At 42.6% G+C, this 19,632-nt stretch overlaps 1 protein-coding gene across 4 annotated transcripts in view; it reads right to left on the bottom strand.

Annotated features, from left to right (window-relative positions):
* Positions 1–4,824: 4,824 nt before the first annotated feature.
* Positions 4,825–19,632, bottom strand: part of LOC131947846 (uncharacterized) — a 35,371-nt gene continuing 20,563 nt past the window's right edge. For all 4 annotated transcript variants that reach the window (XM_059309212.1, XM_059309214.1, XM_059309213.1 and 1 more), the window contains exons 3-4: positions 6,667–7,380; positions 4,825–5,160 (exon numbers count right to left, since the gene is read on the bottom strand). In XM_059309212.1, coding sequence (XP_059165195.1) covers positions 6,687–7,380 — 694 coding nt within the window. In that variant the 3' untranslated portion in view covers positions 4,825–5,160; positions 6,667–6,686. The remainder of the gene's footprint in view (positions 5,161–6,666; positions 7,381–19,632) is intronic.

Genomic DNA, 19,632 nt, shown 5'->3' with positions numbered 1-19,632 from the left:
GTGCAATCGAGTGGACATGAAACAGTTTTTGATGAAGACCTCGAGACACAGACTTACCAGACAGACACAATCAGCGACAGCCTCTCACTCAAGTACTCACTGGCCAGCGTGCATGCATCACGTGACTACTTCACGGCCTTGGGGGAGTCAGAGACTATTAGATTAACGAGGGAAGGGGAGGGGAGGGGAGGGAAGGGGAGGGGAGGTTTACCATGAGACAAGCTCCAACAGCAGTCTTAGTGCTAGAAATTATCTCCATGTCGGTTAGCTGACCACAGCCATAAGATAAGCTAACTACAACCCCACAGCTAACTATCCGCAGCCATAAGATAAGCTAACTACAACCCCACAGCTAACTATCCGCAGCCATAAGATAAGCTAACTACAACCTCACAGCTAACTATCCGCAGCCATAAGACACACAGCATCCCTTTTTTTTCTATTCATTAAACATTGCATGTATTTTAAAATAATTATGTTAGAATTTAATTATGTGTGTGTGTCAATATGTAAGGTGTGTGAATGTGTGAATACCTGTATGTAACCATATATCCGTAGAATAAAAGGTTTTGCTTATACTGACCGCCTTGTCGTTTGGTTTACTCAGACCATTGTTGATTAATCAAAATATTTTTGCCACGTGTACACATAGACAGCTATCTTGTGAACAAAGCTACTCTATATTTTAGCCACGTGTACACACACAGTTGTACGAACTTTTTTCGACACAATAAATTTGACTTTCTCTGTCGTGATTTTTGGGCGTCTGCTCCACGTCCACTCACATATAGAAATGTTCGGTTAAGTTAAGAGCTGAGTCGACTCAGTCAATCACTCAACCATGATCTTTGTATAGGTCAGGTACCAATTAGAGCTGGTGGAACTCAAGTCGACATCAAACTACACGAGACTGTGTATCAACCTGTAGCGGATTAAGGGGAGGGGCTTAAAGGGCTGCAGTCAAGGCCCCCCGATTTTTAGGGGCCACCACATTTGAATAACAAGCTTGAATGATTTTTTTTTTCAAAATATCAAACACGTGCACACGCTTAAATATAAAAATATCAAACACGTGCACACGCTCAAATATAAATACCAGCAGTCATCAACTCCTGACCAGACATTGTTTAAATAAAGCTCCCAGACCAGCGTTCGTTTATGACAATACAATTAGCAGATTTATCTTTAAGAAAAAGCAGCCGAATAGCGGTACGTGATTGACACATAGTTAAAAAATGCCAGCAATTAAAAATGTTTTCATCAGATCAAATCTCGTCAGATCTCGTCAGATCTCGTCAGATCTCGTCACGAGCTGGTCAGATCTCGTCTGATCTCGTCACGAGCTAGTAACAAAAATATATCATATAAAACTCTAGAGAGTCAACCCTGTGTGTTAGTTATCAGTCTCATGCATTCAGACACCAGCTTTATATGCTAACCCTAGCAACCAATGAAAACATTCCTAACCGTCTTTAAATTGTGTTAAAATGACAGGCCATTTTACTTACCAAATACCACAACTATTATTTGTTCCCCATGAAATAACTTTAAACCTCACAACTATTATTTGTTCCCCATGAAATAACTTTAAACCTCACAACTATTATTTGTTCCCCATGAAATAACTTTAAACCTCACAACTATTATTTGTTCCCCATGAAATAACTTTAAACCTCTTCCCCCCCTCTCTCATGTCACGAGCCGCTGTCGTCGCTTTCTGCTCTGAAACTGTTTACATATAACGACGACACTACCTGAAATAGTATACATTGTTTTTCTGGTATGCAATTCTGTTGATTAACTAGTTTCAGGAAATAAAACACCGAATCTTAACAAAACAGGCTAGAAAAAAATGTTTTACTTCAACATTTGAGTGTATGAATTACCCATCTAGTAGCTTACAAATGGCGCTTGAATCCAAAAATAATAGGAAAAAAATGGGTAGTCCAATTGATCAAACTATTTACACCGTCAAAATCACTACGTTTTCAAAAGGTAGGAAGTAATCTATGTTTTCAATTTTGTTGTTTGAAGTGAAAGGTGGACTAGTATCATTGGGGGTTTTTTCTTATAAAAGAAAATAAAAATAATTTTCCTGTCGATTTTTATTTGTTTCTTACAGACAGTCTATATGAATGTTGAATGTCCAAACCATACGCTGTTTTTCCATTAAATTTACAAATACGAAAGTATGGATTTTTTTCCCACATGAATATTTGTTCCTTAGTCGGACATAAACGCCAAAGCTCTACAGTGCAAAAATGTGTAGTGTTAGCTGTCATCGCTTCATGTCAAACAATATTAATTCAACGTCAGCTCTCCCTAAAATACTAAATGTGCTTCTGATTGCTCTTGCTTAGCTTATAAAATACGACCAGTAATTATATCACATCAGGTTGGGCCTAGCTTACTTTGTCAGACCTGCAAATGTAAAGTGGACTGACCACACATAGTAATATAATATTAAGTAACATAAAATGTATTAATATAATCGAGTGTCGTTCAATGGATCTAGACAAGCAGCATTATAACTCTAAAATGTTTACAATAAGTAGATGTGAATCAAATTTGAATGAAATAGTTCATTTCTTTATATTCTAAAATTGGTAGATGACGCCATTAGCTTTGTTTTCTTTCCGTAGTTGAAAGATGTGGCATGTGACGTCATTGTTTAATGCGTTCTTGTCACGACAATAAACAGCTAGAAATGTTTTTCTACATTCGAATAGGCCTTTATTTTTATTTTCCTACTTTAAATAAAATTTAGTTTATACATTTATAACATCCACCATATTATTTTCTACAAAAGTCCGTATCTTTAAGCTCTCCATATATCGCTGAACATACTGATCACATAGCCTAAGAATGTTGCGCACGGAGAGAGAGAGAGAGAGAGAGAGAGAGAGAGAGAGAAGTGCTCACGTGGGCCTTTATATATTAGGATTAGATGCCAGCGTACTAGACTAATTAATTCAATATAAATTGATGATTGTTTCACTTAAGGTGATATTCTTTGTTTTCTTTTACATTCTCCTGAAGACACAAGGGCTTTTATAAAAGTTATTTTCTTCTGTTTTAAAATTGTGCCATTTAGATCTAGTCCTCTCGTTGTTTTCTCATGGATTTTGACTAGTTTATTATTCACATGTTTATACGGATAACCAAGTTTTAGTCGCATAGGTAATTCAGAGAGTCACTTAATGCAAACGCTAAGTGTGTATAAATTCTTTTGCTAAATCCCCATGACTTGGCTATTTTATTTTTTATATTGGAATAATAGCGCATTTTAACTAGCATTTGTTTACTTATTGTATTTCACATGTACTTTTCACATGTACATAGGCCTATATATATATATATATATATATATATATATATATATATATATATATATATATATATATATAGGGGCCACCTAACAAATTCAGCCGGGGGCCCAACACAAGCTTAATCAGTCCTAGGTGTCAACCTTCTGGTTAGCATTTTAACAACATCATGACAAATTTTTGACAACATTATGGAAAATTTTCGACAACATTATGAGAAATTTTTGACAACATTATGACAAATAATTGACAACATTATGACAACAATGTGACAACATTGTAAAAAGATAGGAGCTAAAAATAAATTATTATGAAAATTTATTTCCACATTTCAATAAAACAAAACTTTTAAAAAGTCAATCATGGATGATAAAAGTCGACATATTGACATACATTCAAATGATAAACGTCGACATATTGACATACATTCAAATGATAAAAGTCGACATATTGACATACATTCAAATGATAAAAGTCGACATATTGACATACATTCAAATGATAAACGTCGACATATTGACATACATTCAAATGATAAAAGTCGACATATTGACATACATTTAAATGGTAAACGTCGACATATTGACATACATTCAAATGATAAACGTCGACATATTGACATACATTCAAATGATAAAAGTCGACATATTGACATACATTCAAATGGTAAACGTCGACATATTGACATACATTCAAATGATAAACGTCGACATATTGACATACATTCAAATGATAAACGTCGACATATTGACATACATTCAAATGATAAACGTCGACATATTGACATACATTCAAATGATAAACGTCGACATATTGACATACATTCAAATGGTAAACGTCGACATATTGACATACATTCAAATGATAAACGTCGACATATTGACATACATTCAAATGATAAACGTCGACATATTGACATACATTCAAATGATAAACGTCGACATATTGACATACATTCAAATGATAAACGTCGACATATTGACATACATTCAAATGATAAACGTCGACATATTGACATACATTCAAATGATAAACGTCGACATATTGACATACATTCAAATGGTAAACGTCGACATATTGACATACATTCAAATGATAAACGTCGACATATTGACATACATTCAAATGATAAACGTCGACATATTGACATACATTCAAATGATAAACGTCGACATATTGACATACATTCAAATGATTAACGTCGACAGATTTACTTTTATACGTATAAAATTATGAAAAAAAGTGTTTAAAATACCCTTTGTATTAATCCCACTGGATATGTTAACAAATCATTGAAAAAAACATTCAACAAATCATATAGCAATTCATCCAATAAATCATGCAAAAAATCATGTAACAAATTATACAACAAATCATGCAAAAATAATTATTCAAATGATTATACTAATGTTAAAATTGTCAAAGAAAAATAAATACAAATAATAATAATCCCCAATTTTTTAACGATTTTGTAACATTGTTTATCTTGATTGTAAAAATCTTCATGAACACGTATTACTTTTTGATAATCATGTACATACTACACGTAAAATTTGTGTACATACAATGTTCCATACTACATGCAGGGCTATGCATATACAACCCCCACCCCCACATCATTTAAATGATGGCGAAATACATCAGCCGATATCATCGACAAAATGACAGTGTACAATCTATGTCTTAAACTTCTATCTCAGTCATGTCTTACTTTAGCTGTCTTACTTGAGCTGTCTTACTTGAGCTGTCTTACTTGAGCTGTCTTACTTGAGCTGTCTTTCTTGAGCTGTCTTTAACAATCGGAGATTTCATTATAACAGTCACGTCTAACTTTCTGAAATGGGGAAAGAAATGTATACGTTTGATAGAAAAACATGTCTTACTGTGTAAATTGACGTATAACTGTCTGATATTAAACATGTCTTAGAGTGTCTCGGTGTGTTCAGATAAAGAGTGTCTCACCTCACACATACAGTGTGTCTCACCTCACACATACAGTGTGTCTCACCTCACACATACAGTGTGTCTCACCTCACACATACAGTGTGTCTCACCTCACACATACAGTGTCTCACCTCACACATACAGTGTCTCACCTCACACATACAGTGTCTCACCTCACACATACAGTGTCTCACCACACACATACAGTGTCTCACCTCACACATACAGTGTCTCACCTCACACATACAGTGTCTCACCACACACATACAGTGTCTCACCTCACACATACAGTGTCTCGCCTCACGCATACAAAGTGTCTAGCCTCACACATACAAAGTGTCTCACTATACACATACAGTGTCTCGCCTCACACATACTGAGTTCTGTAAAACCAAGTGTTGACCAAGCAACGATAACTGTGTTTTAAAAAGTGTGAATATAATCCCAGTTTGCATCCCTTCACATTCATTTCTCCCTACATTATATCAGCTCAACTCTGCCTTAATGTCAGTTGTAATTCTTTCAGTAGACAGATTAGCAGAATGTCAGTTGTAAGTCTTTCAGTAGACAGATTAGAAGAATGTCAGTTGTAAGTCTTTCAGTAGACAGATTAGAAGAATGTCAGTTGTAAGTCTTTCAGTAGACAGATTAGCAGAATGTCAGTTGTAAGTCTTTCAGTAGACAGATTAGAAGAATGTCAGTTGTAAGTCTTTCAGTAGACAGATTAGAAGAATGTCAGTTGTAAGTCTTTCAGTAGACAGATTAGCAGAATGTCAGTTGTAAGTCTTTCAGTAGACAGATTAGAAGAATGTCAGTTGTAAGTCTTTCAGTAGACAGATTAGCAGAATGTCAGTTGTAAGTCTTTCAGTAGACAGATTAGCAGAATGTCAGTTGTAAGTCTTTCAGTAGACAGATTAGCAGAATGTCAGTTGTAAGTCTTTCAGTAGACAGATTAGCAGAATGTCAGTTGTAAGTCTTTCAGTAGACAGATTAGCAGAATGTCAGTTGTCTTTCAGTAGACAGATTGTTAATATTTCACACAGAGATGGGCAAAAAATCAATACTCAATGAAATGGCTAGAGTTTAGGGGTTTGTAAAATTTATTGGGTGAACTGTTACAACTCTAGGGTTAGGGTTAGAGTTTAGGGGTTTGTAAAATTTATTGGGTGAACTGTTACAACTCTAGGGTTAGGGTTAGAGTTTAGGGGTTTGTAAAATTTATTGGGTGAACTGTTACAACTCTAGTTTTTCCTTCAACAGATGCTGTGGTGTTACATCGTGAGTAAAAAACATGTGCACATACCTCGCTGTGGTGTTACATCGTGAGTAAAAAAAAACATGTGCACATACCTCGCTGTGGTGTTACATCGTGAGTAAAAAAAACATGTGCACATACCTCGCTGACTCACGCCGATTCTATTTCTGGTCGGCTTTTTTGTCCGGGGCCAGCATTACGGGGAGTTTCTGGGCAACCGGTTTTACAACGACCGGTTTTACAACGACCGGCTTTTGAACGACCGGCTTCTTCTCGGCGACCTTGACTTTGCTTAGACTCGGAGCCTGTTTGAGTGCCACGATTCGCTTGACCTGCTCCTTCAAGTCCTTTTCTGCCGGCTTCTGGGTTTTAGCCGGAACCGGTTTTTTTGTCAGTTCTTTCTCATATTTTTTTGTCTTGGTGACTTGTGACGTTTGTTTTGTCTGCCGTGTTTTTTTGTCCAGACCAGCTTTCAACTTGTCTTGTTCAGATTTGAACGGACTGTTTGTCTTCGGTTTCACTTTATTATCCGGCGATTTCTGTACGTTGATTCCAACCGATTTTTTGTTCGTTGGCTTACTTGTAGCTTTACTAAGCTCTGGAGCTTTAATGGGCTTAAGCTCCCGATGGGGCGTGGTCTCGGGGTGGGCGTGTGGCGGGATGTGGTTGATGTTGTGAACGTGCTCGTCGTCCTCCTCGATGCCCATCCACCGGACCGGCTTGTGCGGCCGGTTGTTGACGTGCTTCGAGTGGTCCAGGTTCTTGTCGTTGTCGATGAAGAACGTGTCCCGACGGTGGACCTTCTGGTGGTCGTGTAGGGAGAAGTTGCCCTCATTCTCGGGGTAGGAGAACTTGCTGTAAGACACAGGGCACAAGGTCATCACGTGCAATAGACACAAGGTCATCACGTGCAACATACACAGTACACAAGGTTATCATGTGCAACATACACAGGGCACAAGGTCATCACGTGCAACATACACAGGGCACAAGGTCATCACGTGCAACATACACAGAGCACAGGTTCATCACGTGCAACATACACAGGGCACAAGGTCATCACGTGCAACATACACAGAGCACAGGGCACAAGGTCATCACGTGCAACATACACATGACACAAGGTCATCACGTGCAACATACACAGGACACAAGGTCATCACGTGCAACATACACCGGACACAAGGTCATCACGTACAAAGGGCACAAGGTCATCACGTGCAATAGACACAAGGTCATCACGTGCAACATACACAGGACACAAGGTCACCACGTGCAACATACACAGGGCACAAGGTCATCACGTGCAACATACACAGGGCACAAGGTCATCACGTGCAACATACACAGGACACAAGGTCACCACGTGCAACATACACAGGGCACAGGGTACAAGGTCATCACGTGCAACATACACAGGGCACAAGGTCATCACGTGCAACATACACAGGGCACAAGGTCATCACGTGCAACATACACAGGGCACAAGGTCATCACGTGCAACATACACAGGGCACAAGGTCATCACGTGAACCATACACAGGGCACAAGCTCACCACGTACACAGGACACAAGGTCATCACGTGCAATAGACACAAGGTCATCACATGCAAAATACACAGGGCACAAGGTCATCACGTGCAACATACACCGGACACAAGGTCATCACGTACAAAGGGCACAAGGTCATCACGTGCAATAGACACAAGGTCATCACGTGCAATAGACACAAGGTCATCACGTGCAACATACACATGACACAAGGTCATCACGTGCAACATACACAGGGCACAAGGTCATCACGTGCAACATACACAGGACACAAGGTCACCACGTGCAACATACACAGGGCACAAGGTCATCACGTGCAACATACACAGGGCACAAGGTCATCACGTGCAACATACACAGGGCACAAGGTCATCACGTGCAACATACACAGGGCACAAGGTCATCACGTGCAACATACACAGGGCACAAGGTCATCACGTGAACCATACTCAGGGCACAAGCTCATCACGTACACAGGACACAAGGTCATCACGTGCAGCATACACAGGACACAAGGTCACTATATTTCTAAAAAAAAGCAAGCACCTGAAAAACTGAATAAAATATCTGATAAGAATCCCAGGGTGTAAAACTTTAGTGATGATCTTATCAAGGGTAAATTTTTCCGTCGTGTTTGTTTAAGCCGTTATTAAGTGGAACTACACGAACCGACAATACTGACATTATGTTAGGGGAATTAGGGAAGATTTTGTATGAAGCTAATGCTAGAAGGAAGATTTCGTATGAAGCTAATGCTAGAAGGAAGATTTTGTATGAAGCTAATGCTAGAAGGAAGATTGATTTTTTGGATGATTTGTTTGCAAGACTTTTGAGTTTATAAAGATGTGTATGTGGTGTGGGTGTACGTAGATGTGGATGTAGGTAGATGTGGGTGTAGGTAGATGTGGGTGTAGGTAGATGTGGATGTAGGTAGATGTGGGTAGATGTGGATGTAGGTAGATGTGGGTGTAGGTAGATGTGGGTGTAGGTAGATGTGGATGTAGGTAGATGTGGGTAGATGTGGATGTAGGTAGATGTGGGTGTAGGTAGATGTGGATGTAGGTAGATGTGGGTGTAGGTAGATGTGGATGTAGGTAGATGTGGGTGTAGGTAGATGTGGGTGTAGGTAGATGTGGATGTAGGTAGATGTGGATGTAGGTAGATGTGGGTGTAGGTAGATGTGGATGTAGGTAGATGTGGGTGTAGGTAGATGTGGGTGTGGATGTAGGTAGATGTGGATGTAGGTAGATGTGGATGTAGGTAGATGTGGGTGTGGATGTAGGTAGATGTGGATGTAGGTAGATGTGGATGTAGGTAGATGTGGGTGTAGGTAGATGTGGATGTAGGTAGATGTGGATGTAGGTAGATGTGGATGTAGGTAGATGTGGGTGTGGGTGTAGGTAGATGTGGGTGTAGGTAGATGTGGATGTAGGTAGATGTGGGTGTAGGTAGATGTGGGTGTAGGTAGATGTGGGTGTAGGTAGATGTGGATGTAGGTAGATGTGGATGTAGGTAGATGTGGATGTAGGTAGATGTGGGTGTAGGTAGATGTGGGTGTAGGTAGATGTGGGTGTGGATGTAGGTAGATGTGGATGTAGGTAGATGTGGATGTAGGTAGATGTGGGTGTAGGTAGATGTGGATGTAGGTAGATGTGGGTGTAGGTAGATGTGGATGTAGATAGATGTGGGTGTAGGTAGATGTGGATGTAGGTAGATGTGGGTGTGGATGTAGGTAGATGTGGATGTAGGTAGATGTGGGTGTAGGTAGATGTGGGTGTAGGTAGATGTGGATGTAGGTAGATGTGGATGTGGATGTAGGTAGATGTGGGTGTGGATGTAGGTAGATGTGGGTGTGGGTGTAGGTAGATGTGGATGTAGGTAGATGTGGGTGTGGATGAAGGAAGATGTGGGTGTGGATGTAGGTAGATGTGGGTGTGGGTGTAGGTAGATGTGGATGTAGGTAGATGTGGGTGTGGATATAGGTAGATGTGGATGTAGGTAGATGTGGGTGTGGATGTAGGTAGATGTGGATGTAGGTAGATGTGGGTGTGGATGTAGGTAGATGTGGGTGTAGGTAGATGTGGGTGTAGGTAGATGTGGGTGTAGGTAGATGTGGATGTAGGTAGATGTGGATGTGGATGTAGGTAGATGTGGGTGTGGATGTAGGTAGATGTGGGTGTAGGTAGATGTGGGTGTAGGTAGATGTGGATGTAGGTAGATGTGGATGTAGGTAGATGTGGGTGTGGATGTAGGTAGATGTGGGTGTAGGTAGATGTGTGTGTAGGTAGATGTGGATGTAGGTAGATGTGGATGTAGGTAGATGTGGATGTAGGTAGATGTGGGTAGATGTGGATGTAGGTAGATGTGGGTGTAGGTAGATGTGGGTGTAGGTAGATGTGGATGTAGGTAGATGTGGGTGTAGGTAGATGTGGGTGTAGGTAGATGTGGATGTAGGTAGATGTGGGTAGATGTGGATGTAGGTAGATGTGGGTGTAGGTAGATGTGGATGTAGGTAGATGTGGGTGTAGGTAGATGTGGATGTAGGTAGATGTGGGTGTAGGTAGATGTGGGTGTAGGTAGATGTGGATGTAGGTAGATGTGGATGTAGGTAGATGTGGGTGTAGGTAGATGTGGATGTAGGTAGATGTGGGTGTAGGTAGATGTGGGTGTGGATGTAGGTAGATGTGGATGTAGGTAAATGTGGATGTAGGTAGATGTGGGTGTGGATGTAGGTAGATGTGGATGTAGGTAGATGTGGATGTAGGTAGATGTGGGTGTAGGTAGATGTGGATGTAGGTAGATGTGGATGTAGGTAGATGTGGATGTAGGTAGATGTGGGTGTGGGTGTAGGTAGATGTGGGTGTAGGTAGATGTGGATGTAGGTAGATGTGGGTGTAGGTAGATGTGGGTGTAGGTAGATGTGGGTGTAGGTAGATGTGGATGTAGGTAGATGTGGATGTAGGTAGATGTGGATGTAGGTAGATGTGGGTGTAGGTAGATGTGGGTGTAGGTAGATGTGGGTGTGGATGTAGGTAGATGTGGATGTAGGTAGATGTGGATGTAGGTAGATGTGGGTGTAGGTAGATGTGGATGTAGGTAGATGTGGATGTAGGTAGATGTGGATGTAGGTAGATGTGGGTGTAGGTAGATGTGGATGTAGGTAGATGTGGGTGTGGATGTAGGTAGATGTGGATGTAGGTAGATGTGGGTGTAGGTAGATGTGGGTGTAGGTAGATGTGGATGTAGGTAGATGTGGATGTGGATGTAGGTAGATGTGGGTGTGGATGTAGGTAGATGTGGGTGTGGGTGTAGGTAGATGTGGATGTAGGTAGATGTGGGTGTGGATGTAGGTAGATGTGGGTGTGGATGTAGGTAGATGTGGGTGTGGGTGTAGGTAGATGTGGATGTAGGTAGATGTGGGTGTGGATATAGGTAGATGTGGATGTAGGTAGATGTGGGTGTGGATGTAGGTAGAAGTGGATGTAGGTAGATGTGGGTGTGGATGTAGGTAGATGTGGGTGTAGGTAGATGTGGGTGTAGGTAGATGTGGGTGTAGGTAGATGTGGATGTAGGTAGATGTGGATGTGGATGTAGGTAGATGTGGGTGTGGATGTAGGTAGATGTGGGTGTAGGTAGATGTGGGTGTAGGTAGATGTGGATGTAGGTAGATGTGGATGTAGGTAGATGTGGGTGTGGATGTAGGTAGATGTGGGTGTAGGTAGATGTGTGTGTAGGTAGATGTGGATGTAGGTAGATGTGGATGTAGGTAGATGTGGATGTAGGTAGATGTGGGTGTGGATGTAGGTAGATGTGGGTGTAGGTAGATGTGGATGTGGGTAGATGTGGATGTAGGTAGATGTGGATGTAGGTAGATGTGGATGTAGGTAGATGTGGGTGTGGATGTAGGTAGATGTGGGTGTAGGTAGATGTGGATGTAGGTAGATGTGGATGTAGGTAGATGTGGATGTAGGTAGATGTGGGTGTAGGTAGATGTGGATGTAGGTAGATGTGGATGTAGGTAGATGTCGGTGTAGGTAGATGTGGATGTAGGTAGATGTGGGTGTAGGTAGATGTGGATGTAGGTAGATGTGGATGTAGGTAGATGTGGGTGTAGGTAGATGTGGATGTAGGTAGATGTGGATGTAGGTAGATGTGGGTGTAGGTAGATGTGGATGTAGGTAGATGTGGGTGTAGGTAGATGTGGATGTAGGTAGATGTGGGTGTAGGTAGATGTGGATGTAGGTAGATGTGGATGTGGATGTAGGTAGATGTGGGTGTAGGTAGATGTGGATGTAGGTAGATGTGGATGTAGGTAGATGTGGGTGTGGATGTAGGTAGATGTGGGTGTAGGTAGATGTGGGTGTAGGTAGATGTGGATGTAGGTAGATGTGGATGTAGGTAGATGTGGATGTAGGTAGATGTGGGTGTGGATGTAGGTAGATGTGGGTGTGGATGTAGGTAGATGTGGATGTAGGTAGATGTGGGTGTGGATGTAGGTAGATGTGGGTGTAGGTAGATGTGGATGTAGGTAGATGTGGGTGTGGATGTAGGTAGATGTGGATGTAGGTAGATGTGGGTGTGGATGAAGGTAGATGTGGGTGTAGGTAGATGTGGGTGTAGGTTGATGTGGATGTAGGTATATGTGGGTGTAGGTAGATGTGGATGTAGGTAGATGTGGGTGTGGATGTAGGTAGATGTGGATGTAGGTAGATGTGGGTGTGGATGTAGGTAGATGTGGATGTAGGTAGATGTGGGTGTGGATGTAGGTAGATGTGGATGTAGGTAGATGTGGGTGTGGATGTAGGTAGATGTGGATGTGGATGTAGGTAGATGTGGATGTAGGTAGATGTGGGTGTGGATGTAGGTAGATGTGGATGTAGGTAGATGTGGGTGTGGATGTAGGTAGATGTGGGTGTAGGTAGATGTGGGTGTGGATGTAGGTAGATGTGGATGTAGGTAGATGTGGGTGTGGATGTAGGTAGATGTGGATGTAGGTAGATGTGGGTGTGGATGTAGGTAGATGTGGGTGTAGGTAGATGTGGGTGTAGGTAGATGTGGGTGTAGGTAGATGTGGATGTAGGTAGATGTGGATGTGGATGTAGGTAGATGTGGATGTAGGTAGATGTGGGTGTAGGTAGATGTGGATGTAGGTAGATGTGGGTGTGGATGTAGGTAGATGTGGATGTAGGTAGATGTGGGTGTGGATGTAGGTATATGTGGATGTAGGTAGATGTGGGTGTGGATGTAGGTAGATGTGGATGTAGGTAGATGTGGATGTAGGTAGATGTGGGTGTGGATGTAGGTAGATGTGAGTGTAGGTAGATGTGGGTGTAGGTAGATGTGGGTGTAGGTAGGTGTGGGTGTAGGTAGATGTGGATGTAGGTAGATGTGGATGTGGATGTAGGTAGATGTGGGTGTGGATGTAGGTAGATGTGGATGTAGGTAGATGTGGATGTAGGTAGATGTGGGTGTAGGTAGATGTGGATGTAGGTAGATGTGGATGTAGGTAGATGTGGATGTAGGTAGATGTGGGTGTGGGTGTAGGTAGATGTGGGTGTAGGTAGATGTGGATGTAGGTATATGTGGGTGTAGGTAGATGTGGGTGTAGGTAGATGTGGGTGTAGGTAGATGTGGATGTAGGTAGATGTGGATGTAGGTAGATGTGGATGTAGGTAGATGTGGGTGTAGGTAGATGTGGGTGTAGGTAGATGTGGGTGTGGATGTAGGTAGATGTGGATGTAGGTAGATGTGGATGTAGGTAGATGTGGGTGTAGGTAGATGTGGATGTAGGTAGATGTGGATGTAGGTAGATGTGGATGTAGGTAGATGTGGGTGTAGGTAGATGTGGATGTAGGTAGATGTGGGTGTGAATGTAGGTAGATGTGGATGTAGGTAGATGTGGGTGTAGGTAGATGTGGGTGTAGGTAGATGTGGATGTAGGTAGATGTGGATGTGGATGTAGGTAGATGTGGGTGTGGATGTAGGTAGATGTGGGTGTGGGTGTAGGTAGATGTGGATGTAGGTAGATGTGGGTGTGGATGTAGGTAGATGTGGGTGTGGATGTAGGTAGAGTGGGTGTGGGTGTAGGTAGATGTGGATGTAGGTAGATGTGGGTGTGGATATAGGTAGATGTGGATGTAGGTAGATGTGGGTGTGGATGTAGGTAGATGTGGATGTAGGTAGATGTGGGTGTGGATGTAGGTAGATGTGGGTGTAGGTAGATGTGGGTGTAGGTAGATGTGGGTGTAGGTAGATGTGGATGTAGGTAGATGTGGATGTGGATGTAGGTAGATGTGGGTGTGGATGTAGGTAGATGCGGGTGTAGGTAGATGTGGGTGTAGGTAGATGTGGATGTAGGTAGATGTGGATGTAGGTAGATGTGGGTGTGGATGTAGGTAGATGTGGGTGTAGGTAGATGTGTGTGTAGGTAGATGTGGATGTAGGTAGATGTGGATGTAGGTAGATGTGGATGTAGGTAGATGTGGGTGTGGATGTAGGTAGATGTGGGTGTAGGTAGATGTGGATGTGGGTAGATGTGGATGTAGGTAGATGTGGATGTAGGTAGATGTGGATGTAGGTAGATGTGGGTGTGGATGTAGGTAGATGTGGGTGTAGGTAGATGTGGATGTAGGTAGATGTGGATGTAGGTAGATGTGGATGTAGGTAGATGTGGGTGTAGGTAGATGTGGATGTAGGTAGATGTGGATGTAGGTAGATGTCGGTGTAGGTAGATGTGGATGTAGGTAGATGTGGGTGTAGGTAGATGTGGATGTAGGTAGATGTGGATGTAGGTAGATGTGGGTGTAGGTAGATGTGGATGTAGGTAGATGTGGATGTAGGTAGATGTGGGTGTAGGTAGATGTGGATGTAGGTAGATGTGGGTGTAGGTAGATGTGGATGTAGGTAGATGTGGGTGTAGGTAGATGTGGATGTAGGTAGATGTGGATGTGGATGTAGGTAGATGTGGGTGTAGGTAGATGTGGATGTAGGTAGATGTGGATGTAGGTAGATGTGGGTGTGGATGTAGGTAGATGTGGGTGTAGGAAGATGTGGGTGTAGGTAGATGTGGATGTAGGTAGATGTGGATGTAGGTAGATGTCGATGTAGGTAGATGTGGGTGTGGATGTAGGTAGATGTGGGTGTGGATGTAGGTAGATGTGGATGTAGGTAGATGTGGGTGTGGATGTAGGTAGATGTGGGTGTAGGTAGATGTGGATGTAGGTAGATGTGGGTGTGGATGTAGGTAGATGTGGATGTAGGTAGATGTGGGTGTGGATGTAGGTAGATGTGGGTGTAGGTAGATGTGGGTGTAGGTTGATGTGGATGTAGGTAGATGTGGGTGTAGGTAGATGTGGATGTAGGTAGATGTGGGTGTGGATGTAGGTAGATGTGGATGTAGGTAGATGTGGGTGTGGATGTAGGTAGATGTGGATGTAGGTAGATGTGGGTGTGGATGTAGGTAGATGTGGATGTGGATGTAGGTAGATGTGGATGTAGGTAGATGTGGGTGTGGATGTAGGTAGATGTGGATGTAGGTAGATGTGGGTGTGGATGTAGGTAGATGTGGGTGTAGGTAGATGTGGGTGTGGATGTAGGTAGATGTGGATGTAGGTAGATGTGGGTGTGGATGTAGGTAGATGTGGATGTAGGTAGATGTGGGTGTGGATGTAGGTAGATGTGGGTGTAGGTAGATGTGGGTGTAGGTAGATGTGGGTGTAGGTAGATGTGGATGTAGGTAGATGTGGATGTGGATGTAGGTAGATGTGGATGTAGGTAGATGTGGATGTAGGTAGATGTGGGTGTAGGTAGATGTGGATGTAGGTAGATGTGGGTGTGGATGTAGGTAGATGTGGATGTAGGTAGATGTGGGTGTGGATGTAGGTAGATGTGGATGTAGGTAGATGTGGGTGTGGATGTAGGTAGATGTGGATGTAGGTAGATGTGGATGTAGGTAGATGTGGGTGTGGATGTAGGTAGATGTGGGTGTAGGTAGATGTGGGTGTAGGTAGATGTGGGTGTAGGTAGATGTGGGTGTAGGTAGATGTGGATGTAGGTAGATGTGGATGTGGATGTAGGTAGATGTGGGTGTGGATGTAGGTAGATGTGGGTGTAGGTAGATGTGAGTGTAGGTAGATGTGGGTGTAGGTAGATGTGGGTGTAGGTAGATGTGGGTGTAGGTAGATGTGGGTGTAGGTAGATGTGGGAATAGGTAGATGTGGGTGTAGGTAGATGTGGGTGTAGGTAGATGTGGGTTTAGGTAGATGTGGATGTAGGTAGATGTGGGTGTAGGTAGATGTGGGTGTGGATGTAGGTAGATGTGGGTGTAGGTAGATGTGGGTGTAGGTAGATGTGGGTGTAAGTAGATGTGGGTGTAGGTAGATGTGGGTGTAGGTAGATGTGGGTGTAGGTAGATGTGGGTGTAGGTAGATGTGGGACTAGGTAGATGTGGGTAGATGTGGATGTAGGTAGATGTGGATGTAGGTAGATGTGGGTGTATGTAGATGTGGGTGTGGATGTAGGTAGATATGGGTGTAGGTAGATGTGGGTGTAGGTAGATGTGGATGTAGGTAGATGTGGATGTAGGTAGATGTGGGTGTAGGTAGATGTGGATGTAGGTAGATGTGGATGTAGGTAGATGTGGGTGTAGGTAGATGGTGATGTAGGTAGATGTGGGTGTAGGTAGATGTGGGTGTGGATGTAGGTAGATGTGGATGTAGGTAGATGTGGATGTGGATGTAGGTAGATGTGGGTGTAGGTAGATGTGGGTGTGGATGTAGGTAGATGTGGGTGTAGGTAGATGTGGGTGTGGATGTAGGTAGATATGGATGTAGGTAGATGTGGGTGTAGGTAGATGTAGATGTGGATGTAGGTAGATGTGGGTGTAGGTAGATGTGGGTGTGGATGTAGGTAGATGTGGATGTAGGTAGATGTGGATGTGGATGTAGGTAGATGTGGGTGTAGGTAGATGTAGATGTGGATGTAGGTAGATGTGGGTGTAGGTAGATGTGGGTGTGGATGTAGGTAGATGTGGGTGTAGGTAGATGTGGGTGTGGATGTAGGTAGATGTGGATGTAGGTAGATGTGGGTGTAGGTAGATGTGGGTGTGGATGTAGGTAGATGTGGATGTAGGTAGATGTGGATGTAGGTAGATGTGGGTGTGGATGTAGGTAGATGTGGATGTAGGTAGATGTGGGTGTAGGTAGATGTGGGTGTAGGTAGATGTGGATGTAGGTAGATGTGGGTGTAGGTAGATGTGGGTGTAGGTAGATGTGGATGTAGGTAGATGTGGATGTAGGTAGATGTGAGTGTAGGTAGATGTGGGTGTAGGTAGATGTGGATGTAGGTAGATGTGGGTGTGGATGTAGGTAGATTTGGGTGTGGATGTAGGTAGATGTGGATGTGGATGTAGGTAGATGTGGATATAGGTAGATGTGGTGTGACCTACTTAGGTCGAGTCAGGTTCTATTTTTATTTTGACATTGTATAATACCTTATATGGAGTGATTGTGCAACAACCGGAAAATTTCCACTGACTTATTAAGGGGTCTAAGACATAGAAATTTTCCATTAAGATCTGATTGAATGATTCTGGTCAGATGACTATCCCAACCAATGGCTACATGAGTTGAGGATAATCTCCCCTGTGGCAGAAGTCTTTAATTGCACCGCACACTCGCCACACGAGGCAGTTTTTACCTTGATCAGGCAGCCGTCCATATTGTCCGGCTATAGACTCTGACCATTTGAACGTGAGAGAACTTAAGTCCTGTGTGTACTACGCTTTCTTAAGTTGATTTAGTCTTCTAGTATAATATTACTTGTCGCCAAGTAATTCTTGAAGCTATAGCAGTGTTGTGTGGCCTGTGGCTATTTTTAGGCAGTGTAGAAATCTGTGATAGTGTTTTTTCCTACACTCTGTAAGTTGGGTTTTGATATTTTATACATTAAATATTTTATGTGTTCTGCCACAACTGTGTTCGCTTATTAAAGGTTGTATGTAGATTGGATGAGTGTTAATTACAATAGTATCACTAGTTTTCCCTAGACATCGAATTCGAGCCCTAGTGTGTCGTTGTGTTAGTGTTCATCCATTTAGGCCGTAAGGCATTTGCATATGACCTCGAAAAAAGAATCCGGGGACGTTCACGTTCTATCTGGCTGATAGATAGGGGACGTTACAAAGTGGGGGCTCGTCCGGGATTTAATCTGTCGTTCCAGTTGTTGGTTATATCAGTAAGCACTAAGTTTAGTTTGATTTGGTTGTTTTCCTACACTCTTGCGTCGTGTTCTTACAGCGCGCGCAAGCCTAGAGGTATCTAGGTCAACAGCCAGACGTGTCACGATAAGAGGTCAAGTACACGGCCCAACGCTCAGTGTTAAGTTAGTGAATCTAGGCTTGTTGTGTTTTTGAAAGTTAGTGTTATGGAGTCTTTTTTGGCTAATCCCACTTTTGAGGAGGTCGAGAAGTTGAGTAGAAAAGTTTTGATTAGTCTTGTTAAGGAATTGAAATTGGATTATTCTGTTACGCAGAAGTCAGAGGTGTTGAGAGATAAAATTGTTGTTCATTTTATTAATGAAGGGGTATTTGATGAAAGTTTGTTGGCTGGTGTATTACTCCGCGAGGAGAAAGTTGCTTTAGAGAAGGCATTAAAAGAACAGGAGTTAGAGGTTAAAATTGCTTTAGATAGGAGGAGGTTGGAATCAGAATTTGGTCAAGTTAGTGATGTTACTTCTCTGGTAGATCCAAAAAAGTTGTCGGTGGGGCAAGTGATTGCCAAATTCGGGAAATTAGTTCCTAAATTTGATGAAACAGATTTGGTCGTTTTCTTTAACTCATTTGAGAGTTTAGCGAAGACATGTGAATGGCCCGAAACTTCCATTACTGCTTTATTGAGCTCGGTCCTTACTGGGAAAGCTGCAAGAACATACCAGGCACTCTCTCACGACGTTCAAAATAACTATAGTTTGGTCAAGACTGCCATTTTGAAGGCCTACGAGCTGACGCCTGAGGCCTATCGGACAAAATTCCGAACACTCCGCAAGTTACCCACTCAATCATATGTGGAATTTCTCTTTGAAAAGGAGAAAATATTTTCAAGGTGGCTACACTCGGAGGAAGTTTCTGAGTTTGAGAAACTCAGGTCACTTATCCTAAGGGAAGAATTCCTATCGTCCCTGCCTGAAGAGATACGACTACACATACTGGATAACAAGATAATTGACATCCGGAAGGCTGCTGAGTCGGCTGACACATATATGTTGGTGCATAAGAAACCACCAGTGTCAGGAAACCGCCTCAACCCCGTGCTTCCCCTTTTTGGCAGCAATCCTCCTGTTGGCCAACACTTGAAGGCATCACAGTCCAGAGAGAACCCAAGATCAACTCTCAATCGTCGAGCGGTATGCCAGTTCTGCAAAAGACCTGGTCATCTTGTCAAGGACTGTTACAAACGTCGTCAATATAACAGAGAGGTGGTGCGTACTTCTGCGCACTATGCTCTATCCCCTCAAGCAGCCAGTTCAACTATGAACTCTAGAATTCTAAAGGACTCTAAC

The sequence above is a fragment of the Physella acuta genome, unplaced genomic scaffold (assembly GCF_028476545.2).
Source record: "Physella acuta isolate Inbredline_101_S28 unplaced genomic scaffold, ASM2847654v3 ptg000608l, whole genome shotgun sequence".
Lineage (NCBI taxonomy): Eukaryota > Metazoa > Mollusca > Gastropoda > Physidae > Physella > Physella acuta.
Note: the sequence above shows the minus strand (reverse complement) of the source record. Positions and strands in the feature narration are given on the sequence as shown.